This window comes from Eptatretus burgeri, chromosome 9, assembly GCF_056783735.1.
Source record: "Eptatretus burgeri isolate ZD-2024b chromosome 9, Ebu_testis_v1, whole genome shotgun sequence".
Taxonomy (NCBI): Eukaryota; Metazoa; Chordata; class Myxini; order Myxiniformes; family Myxinidae; genus Eptatretus; species Eptatretus burgeri.
Window position 1 is genome coordinate 42,732,070 of NC_140969.1, and position 20,624 is coordinate 42,752,693.

At 41.4% G+C, this 20,624-nt stretch overlaps 1 protein-coding gene across 13 annotated transcripts in view; it reads right to left on the reverse strand.

Moving 5' to 3' along the window:
• LOC147020022 (neurexin-1-like) overlaps positions 1–20,624 on the reverse strand; it is a 1,432,118-nt gene that overhangs the window by 259,807 nt on the left and 1,151,687 nt on the right. For all 13 annotated transcript variants that reach the window (XM_085894958.1, XM_085894955.1, XM_085894959.1 and 10 more), the window contains one exon: positions 11,177–11,358. In XM_085894958.1, the coding sequence (XP_085751084.1) occupies positions 11,177–11,358 (182 nt within the window). The remainder of the gene's footprint in view (positions 1–11,176; positions 11,359–20,624) is intronic.

Here is a 20,624-nt window from a genome sequence, read left to right on the forward strand (position 1 = left end):
CCTTTGCCATTCATCCGGCAAATTAAAAGTTATTGTTGTGTTATATTGCTGCATGCTATAGCTTCCACTGCACATTACCGGCAATGAGACGTCAATGGTCTGCTGAGTTGATAGCAGGTTACTTTCACTTCTGCAAGGACCATGCAGTGAGCTACTTTCACATCTCTCTGCAAGGACCATACGGTAGATGTAATATCCTTCATATGGACTTGTGTAAATTGAAAAAGTGAAAAGCACTTCACAGAGACTCATTGAAAATTAGGCAATGGAAAACAAAAAATGACCGATGTAGAGATCATTCTTGAAGAGACTTGATTAAATATCCAAAAAATGGAGCAGTGTGAATGTTTACATGGATTGGTGGGGGGTTAGGGTTGGGGCACGAGGGCGAGAGATCAGGTTCTCCCAGCGATGTATGTTAAGGCCAGTCCACGATAATTTCTATTTTTTCCACTTACATAACGAAGTCTAATTTGTAACCTGGGGTATCTTGGCATGCAGACGTACATTAGTCTGTCGTGGAATGATGCTGGGACTGAAATTGCACGGCTGGAGGAACAATTAGACAAATTCACTGGCGAGGCCACCACAAAATGGGTCAGGATAACTGTTCGTCAAATATTATGCAACAATATCTACAATGACGATCAAAAGAAACAAATAAATATCAACGTTTGAAAACTAAATTCTTCTTTTTCTTCTTAAATGGAAACAATTATTCCCACATTTTTGTGGGGTTGGCTAGGGGAAGCTTATCCCAAGTCTCTCCCGAACCGACTGGACCAGCCTGACATTTGATTAATGTTTTTGCAGGAATTTGGAATTTGTTCATGGTGCCAGCGATAGCTCGCCTTCAATTTACGAAAGACACTGTGGGATCTTTAATGTCCACCAAGGAATGTCAGTTGATGGGACATCCAGAGGGACGGCACACACATTGATGAATTACCCATCCTGTGAAACACCAGGTTGACAGCTTGTAGCTGGGTCAGGATTCAAACCCTCATGAGACGGCTTCGAGGAGAGTGTTCGCACCTCTAAGCCATCCTGCCACCCCGGTTTTCAACTGAAATTAAAAATTGATTACATTTTGATCCTTCCTAAAAATACCTGTTTAATTCAGTCGGTGGACAGCGATACACGGGATAACCTTTACAAATCATTTGGAAAATTCGTTTTCATTTGGGGAGAAATCATTGATCTTATCTTTTGCACAAGGAAACGTGACAATGTAACAGAGGCAGAGTGTGTTCAATGATTGTTGTCCTTCAGAGGTAGTTCATGAGGTCGTTGTTATTGTGAGGAAGCCATATAACCATTGTCTTTACAATTTCCATTTACTTCAATTATTGTTTCATATTTACTACTTCCCGACTGGAAATTGTGCTTAAATGTAAATTTATTTTTTGACTTTTGAATTAAAATTTCACAGAGACATGGACACACACACACACACACACACACACACACACACACACACACACACACACACACACACACACACACACACACGGGCACAGAACCACACACACATGCACACACACGGATACACACACACACGGACAAGGAGACACAGACACACACACACATGGATACAGACACGGACACGGACACACACACGGATACAGAGGCGGACGCAGACACACACACACACACACACACACACACACACACACACACACACACACACACACACACACACACACACACACGCACACACACACATGGACACAGACACACACACACACACACAGACACACACACAGACACGGACACACACACAGACACACACACAGACACGGACACACACACACACACACACAGACACGGACACACACACAGACACGGACACACACACACAGACACGGACACACACACACACACACACACACACACACAGACACGGACACACACACACACACAGACACGGACACACACACACACACAGACACGCACACACACACACACACACACACGGACACACACACACACAGACACGGACACACACACACACACAGACACACACAGACACGGACACACACACACACACAGATATAGACACAAACACACACAGATACACACCCATGGACAGGACACATACACATGGTTGGTGATCATGGTGGCAGCTTTTTTGAGGCCGGTGCCAAATCAGCACTTTCTGCAAGGGTCCTGACCAAGAAATAATGCTTGCCACACTCCCCCCATCCATCGCTCCCTCCCCCCCATCCCTCCCCCCCCCACCATTTTGGGAACCCACTACAAAGTTAACAGAATCTCAAAATTGTATCCAAGAAGAAAGACATCAAAACCAAATACAAATTCAGGCCACAATTGAGATCTTGTTCACCATGTGTATACCTAAACAGGGTGGTCGTGGTTATGTAAACAACTTGCAGACATATGGAACTTAAAAAAAAAAAATCTGTTCTGATTTGTGAAAATAAGGATGAACCCTATCGTTCATCTGACCTGCGCTACATCGCTATCTTTCCAAGGCAAAGCGGTGACTGCATAATGCAGACACTTCTGTAATAAGACATTTTGGACCATCGTTATACTTACTTGTACAAACCAGAGCACGAAAGTCAAAAAAATTGTTTACAGGTATCTTTCATAATAAAATATCGGCTTGAAATATTTTACATTCAGCACGCAAGTTCGCAAACTGATCAAACATGATGCTAGATACACAGGGTTCGATTCTTACTTATCGCTACATCATATCACCAAAACTCATTCACCCATCTTAAGATACAGACTTTCTTGGGACCGGTGAGACATTGATAAACGAGGCAGCTCTGAAAGAAGGGTGGAGGTGTCATTACTCTGGTGCAGATTAAAGCAAGCAAAACAGAATAGGTCACAATCATTGTGCCACCTTTCAGTTTATATCATGTTCTCTCTCAAGAAAGAAATGGATGCCACAGCAAGAAGGCAGGACAGAGAGAATTCTTAAAGCTCAGGCAACAGATTTCTCGACCCTGCATGGCAGCTCTGCACTAATCTTCAATTCCAAAATTCAGGCCTTTCATTGTGTCTGTGCATTTCTATATCCTCTCGACCGCCTCCAATGTTACATGTCTTCGGACCAAAGCCGTATCGAGCTTCGAGTGGAAACTCACTTCAGGCGATGTGAATTGATTGAAGATTAAGGTGTTCGGTCAGTACCAAGTTGTACGCTTCAATGGACAAAGAGGTCCTCAAGTACGACGCACCAAAGTACATCTTAACAAGTTATAAAAACCTCATTTAATTTATTACCATACTCCTTCAACGGAGCACGTGACACGAATGAAAGAAAATAATGAAAGGATCAGCAAGGACAAACAATTTTTTTTTTATCAACCCATCAAAAGCGAAGCATTCGACTCTCAAAACCCCAAGTCAATGTCAGCTTTAACAATGTGCAAGACTTCAATGATGGTGACTTTATATTCCGCTTCGTTTGGCGGCGACATACAACTCGCTCTCAAATGCATTCAAGAAAAAAAAAGAAAAAAGGAATCAACTCTGCAAACTACGGAAATGCTGCCATTTTAAACAATCGATAATTGGATCTTTTCTCTATTTCCTGCATTATGTGGGATAAACATCCTGCTGAAAGAATTAAGGGGTGAAAATGTGACAAAGCAGTGTCAACAGAGGATGCTTTCTCACATTTCCCCTACTAAATGAGTACAAACACAGTTTCTTATTCCCTTAAAATTAAAAAAAAAATTAATTTAATCAGTGCTCCTTACAGGCCTGGCAGGATGAACTAGAGATGTGCATATTCGGCTCGAAGGTTTTGAATCCTGACCCAGCTCTAAACTGTCATTCCGGTGTTCACAGGCAGCGTTATTCATCAATGTGTGTGATGTCCATCGGACTGGACGACCCATTTTCCGGTAGTACCTTGTGGACGTTCAGGATCCCATGGTGTCCTTCCAAAAGAGTCGGCGAGTCCTATCGCTGGCACCTTGAACATTTTCCAAATTCCTCCCATAACCTTCAGAAGAGTTGAATCCATGCCCTCAGCAGTTAATGCTACACCGCAGCCTTGTGCTGTATACAAAAGAAGAATAAGAAGTGCTCCTACTACAGCCTGCTGGGTAAGACATTCATCAGGCCAAAGCAGCTTTTTCTAACGAGTTCTAACTCGATCTTAATTGCACATCCAGAACGACCTAGGTTTGTAGATAACATATGGAGACAAGACTGCTCATTACCTCCACCAACGAAGGTGAAGGAGGTTATGTTTTCACCTCTTTCTGTCTGTTTGACTGTGTACAGGATATCTCATAAAGTTACACACGGATCCGGATGAAATTTTGTGGACAGGTTGCGTGTGTGATGCGGAAGAACTGAGTAGATATTGGTGAAGATCCGGATCCGGATCCGACGACTAGAATTTATAAAATGATTCTTCACCATTGAGATATGGGGCTCTAAAACGATATTTAGCATATCTCAAAAAGTTGTGGACAGATTTGGACGAAACTTGGTGGACAGGTTGGGTGTGTGGCAACGAAGAATTGATTCGATTTTGGTGAGGATTCGAATCCGGATCTGGATGCGAGAATTATTTAGTTTTGAAAGTGATTCTTCACCATTGAGAGATTGGAGCAAAAATGATACAAAGGATATTTCAAAAATGCATTGATTGGGCCCGATATGTTCTCTTGGATCAGGCATTGTGTGGTGGAGGTACGTGCTCCACTGAGTGCCCTTCTAGTTTTTAGATTCTCGTGGAGGATCTCTCAGGCCTAAGTCACATTTGCCACGGCGGCCGTGGGGTCTCCAAAATCTACGGCCACTAGTAATTATACGGCGGCCGCAGTATTTCCACGGTCACACAATGTAGCAGTCGCATATGTTTTTATTTTTCGCGGAGCCGCACGGCGTATTTAGAAATTGTGGAGAGCGAAAACGTGGGGGTGCCGTACGGTCTTTGATTTGATGTCGCACGGTGACCTTAGGGCGTCCCTGCGGCGGCCATAGAATTTTCAAGGCAGACGCAAGGTAGCCTCAAGGTGCCCGCAAGGCAACCACAGGTGGGCCCTAAGGCGAACGTGCGGCCAGACGGACGGTAACGAGTGGGTATATATACCAGTTCTTTTTTTGCTGAAATAAAAATATAACAGTTCGGAATATACCAGTACGTGGTGCCCCCAGAATCCAAATTGAATTCGTTCCAGGAGGCTGTACGGATTGCAAAAAGTTAGATTCCCAAACTATTTTCCCAAAAAGAAATAATGGAGTGAATTAATCTGTTCCTGGACCCCAAGAAAACCCACTTTCAAGACACTTTCAACTGAAATTCCCCATGTTTAAGGTAAAATAAGATGAGTAAATGACCTTCGGTGGCGGTGTATTGTATGTAAACTGGTACAATCACCAATCCAAAGGTCCACACAGGCTCGAGCTCCGGCCTGGGTCCGACCGCTCGCACACTCTGCGAGCGCTGCCCCCAGGGCAGCTCATAAAACATGATGCCCCCAGGACCACAATCACTTTCATCAAAGGCATCAGGCTGAGGTAATCATGGATATTCCAAATTACAACCGGTTTTTCTGTGAAATTAAATCCTTGCCCGACAGTCCGTCACATCACGTGATCGGATTGCTTTTTTGTTATTAATTAAAACACAAGATGAGTAAAAAAAAGAACCCAGCACAAATCAAGGTGAAAACACGAGGTAAAGTAGCGATCGACACACGAGAGATGCTTTCACGAGGACTTCCACCGACGAACTAAATGAACAAAGCGCGAAGATGCGGGTCGAACAGGCGGGGGAGACGGACGTGAACAAACATGAACGCTTCGTTGTGTTCGGTTTTTAAAATGTATTAGATTTTAGGGCAAAATTCATTTTTCATTGATAAGAGACTACGGCAGCCGCACGAATAATGCAAGCCCACCGTACGCCCTACGTACGGTCGACGTGGAACACAACTACGTCACAACTACGGCTTGTCAAATTGCTATGGCCAATGTAGAAATGAAAAAAGTTGTAACTCCGCGTTATAATTCCACGGCGACCCCTACGGCCTGTTAAAGATAGCCAAACGGCGTAGGGCCACCCTGAGGCCACGCAGAAACACTGCGGCCGCCGCACGTTTCTGTCAATTCAGAGAGCTACGGCCGCCGTATCCTCGCCGTAGAGGAAATGTGACTTAGGCCTAAGTCTTACTCACGTTGTTGTTCTTCATCTTCTTCTTGTGGACTTTTTTATTTCACAGCCTGCAGTTTTCATCAAAACTTCCTGAAACTTGGCATCTCTATTATAATACCAAGTTTGCACACTAAAAACTCGGCTCGCCGTCACACGATCCCTATGAAATTGCTGTGGCACTTAGCGGACATGCTGACAATGTTTGGGGAAGTCTTGGCATTCCATAGTACCACTTGCATTTTTCACAATGCGTATTTTTGTCATTCCCCGTGTACGGTCTGTCGTCTGCTACCAGCTATGTTGTACTGCTATCCCATGCATGTGCAAGGGTATCGCTAGTATATATGTACAAGCCGGTCGGCGACGAGGGATTCACTAGGATCGAAGCGCTGGATACTATGCTTTTAATTATGACCGATCCACCAACGAAGATTCATTGCCAAGACGTATTGGTTCACATACAATTGTTCCTCTGCCTGGCAAGATTTTTCCTATTGCATATTTTGCCAACTGGCACTCCTTATAAAAAATGACGGTAAATAGACACCCTATTTTTGAAGGACTACCATTTGAAAAATAATCGGTTTGCTGGTTTGTGCTGTGGAGCCTCGCGTTGCGGACACACATATACACACACACACACACACACACACACACACACACACACACACACACACACACACACACACACACACACACACACACACACACAGAAAACCCGATAAACTTCTCTCAATGCTCTTGTTTGACCACACCACCTGAGCCACACAATATTTTTCATAAGCCACGCCCACTTTCCATAAGCCACACCCACTTTCCATAAGCCACACCCACTTTCCTACACCACTCCCACTTTCCTATGCCACTCCCACTTTTCATAAACCACGTCCACTTTCCCTAAGCTCCGCCCACTTTCCTCAGCCCCTCATAAAAAATGACGGTGAATAGACACCCGATTTTTGAAGGACTACCATTTGAAAAATAAAACCTCAATCAAAAATCAGCTCGAGTAAAATTTTCTAAATATCTCGAAGTGTTAAATTCCGAAGTCTCGTTTCTCTACATTCAAAACTGAAGGACAAGTATTGAAAATACTGTACGTGGTTTTTCGACTGCTGCACAGCAACGAGTGGTTGTTAGGCAACAAAATTCAAACGCGCACATTCCCAGCACATATTGCACATGTTGGCAAAGTTTCATCGAAATCGGTTTGCTGGTTCGTGCTGTGTCGCCTCGCGTTGCGGACACACATATACACACACACACACACACACACACACACACACACACACACACACACACACACACACACACACACACACACACACACACACACACACACACAACCCAACAATAAGGGATATCTAGCATATATAGCGAATCCAAAAAATACCCTGCGCAGACAGTAACCATCTCCGATTTTGAAAATTCCTCCTAGAAAAAAAGTTATGACGTCAAAATATCTCCGCTAATGGAAATGGCCTAAAATATTATCTCAAACTAGGCAAGCTTTTTGAATTCTGTTTGCGGGAATCGAACAGGGCATTAGCAGAGATGAATTACTGCACATAAGATACATCACTATGACGTCATATCACTTTTTATGACGTCATTCCTATTTTTTGACATTTTTTGTTTCACAACCCAGAGTTTTCATCGGATCTTCGTGAAACTTGCCATGTATATGCAGAAAGCCCACGCGCAGGCAGTAACCATCTCCGATTTTGGAAATTCTTCCTAGAAAAAAAGTTGATGTCATAATATCGCCGCTAATGGAAATCGCCTATACCATTATCTCCGAAACTCGGTAAGCTGTTTGAATTTTGTTTGCGGGAATCAAGCCGGGCATTAGCACAGATAATTTATCGCAAACCTGATGCATCACAATGACGTCATATTCGTTTTTATGACGTCATCATTAAGAGGACGAGGATCTAAGCTCATTTGAGCTTGTTTATGTATCAAAGTGGTACAGATGATTTATGTATTTACGCAAAGCTTCCATAGATCCAATAATTTGTTTGGATAGGAGTACAGTACATTGAAGGCAATATTGAAATATGAGATCAATACCATATTACATTATTTCAAAATTAACTTGCTTTTTATTCCTGCAAGATTATGCTATGACTTACAGAGTCACATGTATGCGGATGTGTTGAAAGGTAAAAACCTCTTCTCCTTTTTCTTCAAAACACGGAAATATCTTCAAATGAAATAAAGCACAGCCACACATTAGTTCTTCCTGCCACTGGGTGTGAAGCTTGCGATTCTGACACTGGATATCTCAATGCTTTGTTCGCCAAGAGGATAGAGGGCAGCATGACATTGTCGGGCTGTTAAGCGCAAAGTGTTGGAGATGATAGTTGGGATGTCTGACTGGAGATGAGATGATTCGAGTTAGCTGGAGATGAGAGTTTGGATGACTGACTGGAGATGAGAGTTTGGATGACTGACTGGAGATGAGATGATTGGAGATGGCTGGAGATGAGAGTTTGGATGACTGACTGGAGATGAGATGATTGGAGATGGCTGGAGATGAGATGATTGGAGTTAGCTGGAGATGAGAGTTTGGATGACTGACTGGAGATGAGAGTTGGATGCACCATTCCGATCTTGAGAGTAAGAGACAATCAATGGAGTACTGCCACAAAGGATCGCCAGCCCTGACTTGGCTCTGTCAGATTTTCATCTCTTCGCCAAACTTAAGAAACACCTTCGTGGAGAACATTTTTCTTCCAACGATAGTGTCAAGGCCACTGTGAAGCGTCGGATAAGTCAGCACGATGCACATTTATATCGTGACGTCATCATCAAACTACTTGAATGTTGGCAGAGATGTGCGGACTGCAGTGGTGATTATGTTTAGAAATAAGCATTATGATAGAATAAAGATTGACGTTAGTATCTGTCTTCTTTTTTCATTCAAATATCTTTACCTGGTTTGGAGAAAAAGAATACGAGGCATGACCTTTAAACACACTTTGTATAATGCAGATTCCATCCCCTCAAACCACTTTCGGTCTAATATCAATAAACTTCGCTTCCAGATTCTACCCACAACGTGCACATCAGAACCACTCAAATCCAATCCATGCACTTGGATGGAACCACATCATGGAGTTATTTATTTATTTTAAATGCATATTCACATGTGTCCCCAAAAATGACACAAATTAGTCAATCAGGCCAGTGTCAATGCAAGTCAAAAAATGTATCCATCATGCTGGGCTCCTTCTCAATACCACACTGAGTGATGGCCTTTGCTCGTGGACACTCAAGGTGGCATTATACACCTGATAAACAGACGATGTATTGAAAAAGATTATGGCGATCATTATATATTTTATATGAAACACACGTACACACACAGGTCATTTCTACCATTTCAACACCACCCTCCTTACCATTCCAGTCTATGACCTTTAGTTATTGAGTGTGGAAGGTCAACGCCATGATAACCAAATGGATGTTAAAGAAAGCGATTATTGTGCACTTCAACAAAAATTGCTTTATTATTGACTGAGACTGGAAAGGTGAAGAGTTATTGCCATTGACATGTGATAAAGCTTTGATTTATATATGGTGTGTGTGTGTGTGTGTGTGTGTGTGTGTGTGTGTGTGTGTGTGTGTGTGTGTGTGTGTGTGTGTGTGTGTGTGCTTGAATGAAATAAGAAAGATAAACTCAGAATTATTGATCAGTTACAAGATAAAATGCTAAGAAATAAGCCCAACAATATACATTTCACATTTCCATCTGATGGAAAGCTTGCTCTATAAGGCAGTATCACATAAAGCTTGACACCAGGGTGGCAGTTTTATTCACATTAGAGTCCAAATAACAAATTCAGGAACAGACAGTTTAACAGCGAGCACACGACCAACTCAACTATCCTGCTAAACTACTTGAATGTTGGCAGAATGGACAGAAGCCTGTACTATTTCACACAGGTTTCCCATGGACTGCAAGTATACTAATCAGGCCTAAATATGGTTATCTTCCGACATCTGATGTGATAAAGGCTTTTTTGGGCTGCTACGTTGTGAAACAAACCTCCTGTCCTGTACTCAGGAAGTCGATGAAGTAGGGACTAAGTGCATGGATAAGAACAAATACTGCACAACAAATACTGTAATCTCATGTCCGTTTTATCGAAGAGGTGATAGCATTTTGGAATTTCATACGCACACAAAGTAATTGGTCTTGGCTCTGCATGATCAAAGGCTAATGATTTGAAAAGTTCCTTCATCCAAAAGAGACAGGTTTGAATTGAATGCTTCTTGCATCATAATTCCCTTGTCCTTCAGTTAATCAAGAACAAGGGCCTTCTAAGAGCCTTGCATTTCATTAAAAAAGGCAAATTTGTACTCGTATCATATCGCTTTGTTTTTAAAAAAAACAATAAATGCTGGGTGGAGCAGCACTTTCACTTTTAGTGGACTCTTCTGCCAATGCAGTGTTTGGAAGAAACACATTAAGATTAATTGAGAATGAGGTGCCAAACTTTATAGAGAGCGTTGTTTTTGTCGAAGCAGTTTCTATGGCTAGTGTTGCAATCCTGGACGGGTCACCACTCCGGCACAGGTAGTCAAGACAGGAATTTGTAATTTGGCCGTGGTGCCGGCGATAGCTCACCTACTCTTCGCGAAGGACACGGTGGGATCTTTAACATCCACCATCTAATGCCGGCAGACAGGACGCCTGGTTTAACATCATTAATTTAGAGATGCTTAATAATCTTTCGAACCAGAATTTTCTCACCAAGGAAAAGGAAAGTCCTCAAACCTAATTTAACTCATCTCTCTGATAAGGTCATTTGATTCTGTGAAGTACTTGTCTCAGACCGGGCTATGTGACATTGCTGGAGTTAACGACAAACAGGTGTGCTTTCATGAGTTAACAAACAGAAACAGAGAGCAAAGTAAAAAAATAAAACAGAATTGTCATGGATGTGAATGTGGGAAGCATAGGGTGATGGAAATGAAATGATTTGATTACAAGGAGAGAAAGAAGGGACTTACAATATGTATTTGGAGGAAGTCGCCAAGTCCCTGGGCACTGTCGATGCGAACAAGCACTGTGTTGGATGTGTGTGTGCTGAAGCCCAGAGCAAGACGATCGGCACGGGTGCTCGGCCGATCATTCGGGTTCCATTCATATCTGACAAGGCCACCACCTCGACGAAAGATGTAAGTCGTGCCAGCTGTGTGGGATGTAAAAGGGGGTGACATATAGTGAGCAGACATTTTAGGGATAGAAGGTTGAACTGCTGTATAAGGTTAAAAATATGAGTGCTTTGCACTAAAGTTCGACTCTTTTTTTGCACATTGGTACAACTCTTTGTATTAATGTCGTACCACCAATAGCTGAATAACACATTGTGAGTTTTTCAACAAGAAAATGCAATGCAGAACAATTTATTAAACGAGATATCTGCGATCACAAAGCGATCGCAAAGGGTGCCCAAAATCCAGTGATGGCCATATTGTTTTAGGACCACCATATGACCTTGACCTTAAACATTTTCAGGTTGAGTGTAAATATTGAGAAAATGTCTCCCCATCTACCATCTATCCATAAAACATGATATTATAAAAATCAGAGAAACATGATTCAAATTATGATCAAAAAGGTGATTTTTGTTAAGTAGACCACAATCCGAAAAAAGTAGGTCAAGGACATGAAACAAATATCAGATGCATCAAATATCAGGTGCACAACTTCAGTGTAGGTCCATTATTACGATGCAAGCACATCTTGGAAGACCAAGGAAGTCTTTGAGATTCTACATTTGCAAACTTGAGCAATGACAAAAACCGCGTTCTTTTTTAAGACCGCCATTTGACCTTGACCTTTAACTCGAAGGGGTATGAGGTAAATTAGTAATAAATGCACGACACTCGAGGTTATATAGAGAATACAATTTTATTCTGATCAGCCAAATATTAGTTATGGCAAAAAAGTAAAATAAACTATAATTAAGTGATGACCTTAAAATTGGTCAAGGTCAAAAGAGTATGTTAACCGTGCATACTTTTATTCCCATTATGATGCAAAATCTCATTTCCAAAGCCAGATCCAAGATACAGCTCGGGGGGAGGGGGGGTTGGGGGGGGGAAGGAAATAAACCCCCTAAATAGTGGTTTAGTACTTCTCGGGGTCGAAGAAACTCTGGGGTAGCGTTAAAAATTGGGGGCACTAATTGCAGGAACAAACCCTACAACAGAAACAAACCCTCCCCCTTGTCTATCGAGGGAGGCTTATATATGATGATCAAACTGGTAAAGGGGAATGGCCACATTGAATTGTAAAAGTTTATATCAACAGCAGTTTTGGACAGTTCTGTTTATACCTTAAGGCTTCACAAGCAAACTATCAGTAATTATGAGATTTTGTGCATAACCCTTAATCAAAAAGAGTGCCAAAACCGCATAAACTTACAAAGGCAGAGATTTCAAAAAGCACAAAGAAAAATCAGGAAAGATCAATGTATTTTACAGGTCCTGTATATCATTAACATAACCAGTCGATTTGGTACTTAAAGCAGTTTTGTGTTTTTATATATTTATTTTGTGTATATGCAAATTTGCTTGCTTTTCAGATGTTTTACAAGCTTGTCTTTAAACATGCAACAGGTCGTTATGGTCTAAACATAGTTTGGATGGATGGTCCTCCTCACGCAGTCAGAAGCATAATGCTGCCGAGGTTGCTGCGCAATCCCGGAAGGGTCGCCACTCCGACTCAGGATACGAAAATTGCTCACTTTTCCCTAGAGCTGTTATCCATTTTTCTGACCTCGGAAGGATGAAAGGCTGAGTCAACCTCTATTGCTATTTTGATACAGCAGGGTCTTGAAATCAAGACCTTGAGATCTTAAGCCAAAAACAATCGAAGCATAGTTTACCGATACATTTTTGGTAATATTTGTTTTCATTTTTTAACGGATGTTTGATCCAAATTGGTCATTTGCAATTCAAGGAATGAACAATGATCGAGTCATGACTCACAAACTTGTGTTATCAAGTATCCTTCACTAAATGAGTGCAGAGTTTCAAATAATTTTATGTCTGCTTTAGTTAGAATGAATTTTTTTTAAATAAAAAAAAGGTAGCATTTCCTCTTTCAGAAGAAAATTATAATTGCACAGGACCAAATTTAATATTACCTGCTTCTTTCTCTCTGGTGGAAGTCAACAGTATAATTTTTAACAGGACAGAACATGCAATCATGCAGCACCTTGCCAGGCTTTGGAACCCACTGAGATCTGAGAACTGGGATGAACCCACTCACACATTCACTGATTGAAACAGTACCGTTATAAAAACAGTACCACAATAGCTTTTCAGGTTCCTTCAGGAACATGCAAGACTAATAAGTCACCAAACACAATGGTGACGGTTCATAGATAGTAAAAGTTAACATGCCCAATCACTATCACTAATTAATTAACATGTGAACTAGCAGGATATCCATCAAACACAGCCAAACCTTTTTAAGGGTTAGAGATATGAAAAGTAGTGCTCTTGATGAAAAACACACAGATGTACAGACAGAGACACAGGGTAAAAAGACTACATGAACTACAAAACACAGGAATAGTCATCTACAAATTGGACATAATGCATGTTAAAGGTAAAAAAATAAACTTATGGTTGTATTATACAACTTTGTCAAATCATGCCTAAGGTTGTTTGGTTGAGCTTGTCAAGCATGTAGGCCTTGCAGTAGATCTCAAACAATGGGTGGTCCATGCAAATACAATCAGGAAAAGATGTGGATAACTTTGACACAATCCACATTCACAGTACAAAATCAACATATGGTTAAATTACATGAAACAATGACCAGATTCAAAGGTATAATGACCAGACAAGGTGACAGGGTGACCAGATTCAGTGGCATAATGGTTAGAGAATGATCCAGTCTAGGGCTGGGAGACTGGGAGGTTGGAAGTTTGATTCCAATCCTGGCTGAGTCATACCAAAGACTTAAAAAAAAAGGTACATGCTACTTTATTGCTTGATGCTAAGCATTTAAAGGATAGAGCATTGATAAACGCCATACACTGGCATCCATGGGGAGGAGGAAATTCCTCCTTAATTGCCATGTAGACTGCGTAGAAAAAAATTAATAAAGATGGCGTCACTGGTTCCCAGAGTAAGTGACATCACTTCCCCCAAGCTCAGCGGTTGTATTTGTCTGAAATCAAGTGTGCTGTTGTTTCTTGTATTTGTCTGCGTGTGTATCGTTGGTTGTTATATCCGTATTTGGGTTTCAGAAGGTGGAACGGAATCCTTCCAGGACTCAAAGTATCCACCTCCATTTTGGTTAGGGATCTTGATTCATGGGTTAAGTTGTGAAGTTATATTGTTATCAGAGTTTTGTTCTGAGGGATCTCTTCAGGATCATCGAGTCCCAGACAGCCTCAAACTGTAGTTTGTTTGTGGTGATGTTCCCGGGGATGTTTTGTAGGACCTTTGTCATGTTTTTCTTTATCATTCTCATTTCTCCAATTATCAGAGGGACAATTTAGGTGTTATTCGGCTGCGAAGATCTTTTCACTTCATTTCTGAGATGCTGGTACTTAGTCATTTTCTTAATTTCTGCATTGTTTAGATCAAAATAGCTGGGTACTGACACCTCAATTAGCAACGCCTTCCTTTATTTTTGTACCTAAGTACTACATCCGGTCAAAATCCTTCTTGTGCTTTCTGTTTCTACCTTGCAAAATCTACCCTGGTCCATCTGACTCAATCCCACCATCTTTTTAAAGCCATTGGTGTAGTGTCCATGGTCTTGGGCATTTATTATCATCCATTCTCCGTCCCAGTTGTGCTGACCTCATCCTAACCATTCCAATGAGCCTTCTTTGTGGATGCTCAGTCTGTCCAGCTCTATGTTTGTTTGTTTTTAATATTCCTGCTCTTTTAACGTTCTCTCAGTTGTCGGTGTATATCTATTGGGATTTCGTTATATATTTTTATTTTGTCTTTGTTGCAATTGTTACCTCCGCCACCAAAGGTGAAGGAGGTTATGTTTTCATCCCTCTCTGTCTGATATGGGACACATGTGATATGGCGAAACTGATATAGAACATAACATCTCAAAGTGTTATCGATGGATTCGGACAAAACTTTGTAGACACGTTGGGTGTGCAACAAGGAAGAATTGATTCGGTTTTTGTGAAGATCTGAATCCGAAACTGGATACGAGAATTATTTATTTTTAAAGTGATTCTTCATCATTGAGAGATATGGCCAAAAACGAGATACATTATAGCATGATATTTCAAAAATGCATTGGGCCCAATATGTTCTCGTGGATCAGACATTATGTGGTGGAGGTACGCACTGCCTTTCTGGTTGGGGCTGTATTAGTTGCCGTTTTAGTTTTGTGTGTGACATCTGCTATTCGCACCTGTTTTTGCAAGTTTTTTACAAGATGGGTTTAGAGATAATTTCTCTGGCTTGCTGTCTTCATGTTTCTGTACAAATTGGATTCGGTAGTCTGTCGAACTTTTCACGTACTCTGCTAATCCTAGTCATCATTCTGTGCACTTGGCTGAGCTCTATCAGCCCGCTGTCTCCCTCTCGTCTCAGCAGGTACATTCTCGGGATGCAATGGATTTTGTCGAACATTTTGTGGATAGTGAGGAGTTTCCTTGTTTTAATATGCAGTGTAATGATTTCCACTTGTGGCCAATTTATTATTCTGCAACTGTATTGGAACACTGGTATTGCAAGTTGGTTTATGGCTGTGATTTAGTTTCTTGGGGAGAGGTACAGTATGTTTTCAGGATTAGCCTCGTTCTACGCAGCTTTCTTTGGAAATTGTTTTGCGCATTTGCTTGTGACATACTTGATGGCCCTCTTCTCCTCTGAGGTATTTGTATGATGCTTCATTTTCTCGTTCTGTATTGTTGTATCCAGGTCGATCTTTATATTGTCCATTTTTGTTGGTTTACCCTGTACGAATGTGCACTTGGCACACTTATCTCGGCCAAATTCCTTTTGAATGTCATCGAAGTGCCGCTTCACTATAATTTAAGTGACGTTGCTAGTTTTTCATAATTTTGTGCAAATTGTTTTAAATCATCTACATGTAGTTTTTATGTGCTTTCATTTTGCACTTTTGTGAGTTTATGTGCTTCTGCCAAGCAATTTTGCATTCCACTGGCTACCCATTTGATTTGTTTCGCTCTCCATCATCACAAAATTGTGCTATTTTCGATTCTATCACTGACAGTATTGATATGCGCTGTCTCGACATCCAACTGCTGATATTATGGTCTTTGGAGACTGTAATGTTCATTACAAAGAATGGTTAGTTCACTCTTACAGCACAGATGCTCATGGTGTCAGTGCATTTTACTTTTCCATGTCACACGACCTTACTCAGATCATTTCAGCTCTGACTCAAATTCCTGATTGAGTTACTGATAACACGTATCTTCTTGATCTATCTTTGTGCTTAAATACTGCGGATTGTACTGTAAAAATTCTCCTCCTCACCACCTCGAAGACACTGATTATGTCAACATTGAAGTTCAGGTTTATTTTCCATGAACTTTTCCATGAAGTCAATATTCCAGTTCCATAAAATTAATGGAAAGGAAACCTGAACTTACTCCTCACCATCAACTGTTGTTCAACCTATCAATTGAGCTGTCTTCCAATATTTCAAGGCTGACTGGGATGCCTTGCGTTCTTTTCTTACCGATGTTCCCGAGAACTTAATCCTTTGTCACAGAATCTCGACCCATCTGAAGCTACGAAGGAAGTCACTGAGTGGGTCCATATTGGTATGGACCTCTTTATCCCTTCTCGGACCTAGCAAGTGAAACCACACTCTTAGCCATGGTTCACTCCAAGCTATTCTGCTGCTATCGCCAATCGCAATCACTTTTTCAATCAGTATCATCTTGTTGGCTCGAGTGAGGCGCATCACTTGTTTTGCCTTGTGAGCAACCACTGTAAATGAGTATTAGAGAATGCTAAACAATGGCATGGAGAATCTGTTTGCGATTATATCTCAAATAAACGGCTCGGTTACAGAGATGTTTGGAGAATTGCTCATAGCATTCTCAACTGTAATCGATCATTGATTCCTGTCCTCTTCAATGGCCCCAAAGTGTTCACTTCTCCTTCTGATAAAGTTAACCTCTTCACTGAGCATTTTGCTGCAAACGCCACACTTGAAGACCATGGACACCCATTGCCTATTTGTCCTTACCGTCTTTACATGAGGCTTTCCAGTATCATCATCACACCCAGGAAAGTTGCTCAGATTTTTCAAGGGCTTGACATCTCAAAATCGACTGGACCAGGTTGAATCCCTGCAAATGCTTTGAAGATGTGTTCACCTGAACTGTCTTCTGTTCTCTGAAAATTGTATCGCTTGTTTCTGTAAAAGTCCGTGTTTCTACCGAGCTGAAAGCAACCTTCTGTAGTCCCTGTCTTTAAAGGTGCTGTGGAAAAATCCGATCCTTCCAAATATCGGCCAATTAGCCTTTTACCCATTATAAGCAAAGTGTTTAAATCCCTGATCAAAAGGCAACTCATGACTCATCTCGAAACCCATAACCTCCTAACTGATGTCCAGTATGGCTTTTGACATTCAAAGACTACTGGTGATGTTCTATCCCTCATCTCTGAATATGTCAATAGGGTTTTGGATCATCGTGGAGAAGCCAGTGTTGTTGGTCTCGACATCTCGAAGGCTTTTGACAAAGTGTGGCATAAGGGCCTCATCCATAAGCTAAAATCATATGGCATCTCTGGAAAATTGCTCGATACAATTTCTGACTTCCTTGTAAATTGTCAAATCTCTGTGCTACATGAGGGTCAGTCATCCCCTGTCAATAATATGAACGCTGGTGTTCCTCAGGGGTCTGTTCCACCTGAGAAAACCCTCAGGGGTTTCACATTTTGTTGTGTTACAGCCATAATTTAAAATGGATTAAATTTAATGTTTTTGTCATTGATCCACACAAAATACCTCATATAAGACAAAGTGAAAACATGTTTTGAGAATTTTTTACAAATATACTTAAAATGAAATAAAGAAATATCTAACTTACATTAGTATTCAGCCCCCTAAGTCAATACTTCATAGAAGCACATTTGGTAACGATTACAGCTTGGAGTCTTCTTGGGTATGTCTGTATCAGATTTGTACATCTGGATTTGGGGATTTTTTCCCATTCTTTCTTGCAGATTTGCTCAAGCTCTCTCAAGTTGGATGGGGAATGTCAGTGAACAGCAATCTTCAAGTCTTTCCACAGATTCTCAATGGGATTGAAATCTGGGCTTTGGCTGGGCCACTGAAGGACTTTCACATTCTTGTTCGGAAGCCATTCCAGTATTGCTTTGGCTGTATGCTTGGCTTCATTATCCTGTTGGAACATAAATCTTCACTGCGGTGCAATGTCTTTTGTACTCTGAAGCAGGTTCTCCTCAAGGATTTGCCTGTATTTGGCTCCATTCATTGCTCCCTCTATCCTTACATATCTCCAAGTCCTTGCCACTGAAAATCATCTCCATTGCATGATGCATTGCATCACCATGCTTCATGGTGGGGATGGTGTTAGATGGGTGATGACCTGTGCTCAATTTCCACCAGACGTAGCACTTTGCATTCAGGCCAAGGAGTTCAATTTTTCTCTCATCAGACCACAGAATCTTTTGCCTCATGCTCTCTGAGTCTTTCCCATGGCTTTTTGGAAACTCCAGGTGTGCTGCCATATGCTTTTTCTCAGGTGTGGTTTTCGTCTGGCTACTCTCCCATAAAGTCTAGATTAGTGAAGTACTGCAGAGATTGTTCTCCTTCCAGCAGGTTCTCCCACCTCAGCCAAGGGACTCTAGTTCTGTTAGAGTGGTCATTGGGTTCTTGGTCACCTCCCTGACCAAAGTCCTTCTTGCCTGGTTGCTTGCCTTCAAGTTTGGTTGGGTGGCCAGCTCGAGGAAGAGTCGGGGTAGTTCCATATTCTTTCCATTTGCTAATAATAGAGCTCACTGTGTTCTTGGGAACTTTCTACACTCTAGAAATTGTTTTATACCCTTCCCCAGATCTATGCTTCCTCAGAATTCTATCTCAGAGTTCTACGGACAGTTCCTTGGATTTCAGTTGAGATTCTGCTCTGACATGCAATGTCAACTGTGGGACCTTCCATAGAAAGGTGTATTTCTTTCTAAATCAGATCCAATCAAATTGAATTGGCCACAGGTGGACTCCAATCAAGTTGGAGAGACATCTCAAGAATGATCAAAGGAAATTGTATGTACCTGAGCTCAATTTGGAGTGTCATATCAAAGGGGTTGAATACTTACTGATGCAAGACATTTGAGCTTTTCATTTTTCATTAATTTGTCAAAAAATTCGAAAAAATTTCCACTTTGACATTATGGGGTATTATGTGTATGTCAGTGACAAAAAAAAATCTCAATTTAATCAATTTTAAATTCAGGTTGTGACACAACAAAATGTAAAAAAGTCAAGGGGTGTCAATACTTTCTGAAGGCACTGCATATATCAAGATTACCTTCTTTTCCAAACCTGTCTATGGATTTTTCACCTTTGCAGGGACTTCCTGGTATCCGTCTCCCTGGATTGAATATCAGCTCAAACCTCAGCTGGGAAAAGTGCATCTCTGTTATTGCTAAAAGAGCCTCTCAGTGCCTTGGCTAATTATTCCATGCTCGGCATTCCCTTCCTCAAGCTGCTATGCTCAATCTATACAAAGTCACAATATGACCGGTTACGGAGTATTATTACCATAATTTGGCTGGTGCTCTGGCCTATCACCCATCTCTCCTTGACAGAATCCAGCGACATGCTACCATTCTGGTGGGACAGGAGATGGCATCATCCCTGATACCGCTCTCAATCCACCGCTCTGTTGCTTCTTTGAACCTTTTCTATAGCTATTACCATAGAATGTGCTCTGAGGGTCTCTCACAGGTTGTTCCACCTGAGCATACTTTCAGTTGCTCTTCACATTTGGCAATTTATTCCCTTAATCCATCTCAAGGATGTACTATATCCAATTATATCATTACTATATCAAGCACTATATCCATATCAAGGTGTAAGACAATGAGGTATTCTTCCAGCTTTTTTTGTACCGCCGCTGCACTGCATTATTTTGGAACAGTTTACCTGCATCCTGCTTCCCCCTCAATCCCTTTAAACCTAACTCACCTCAAGATGAATGTCAACAGATTCCTCCTTGCTGCTTAATATCTATACTTTCCTTTGTGTAGTCTGCACCTTGAGTGGGCTGTGGCTTTGTGGTGGACAAAATCTCATAAAAAATATACAGTACACGTCACTTTCCCCTTTTCTTTGGATGTTCTTTTATTGGATGTTAGGATGTATCTGTGTCCTTGCTCATTAATCAGGTTATTTAGTGGATCCAGAGCCAGGCAAAAGAGGAGGGGGAGGGGAAGGCTATCTCCATGAAAGATCCCA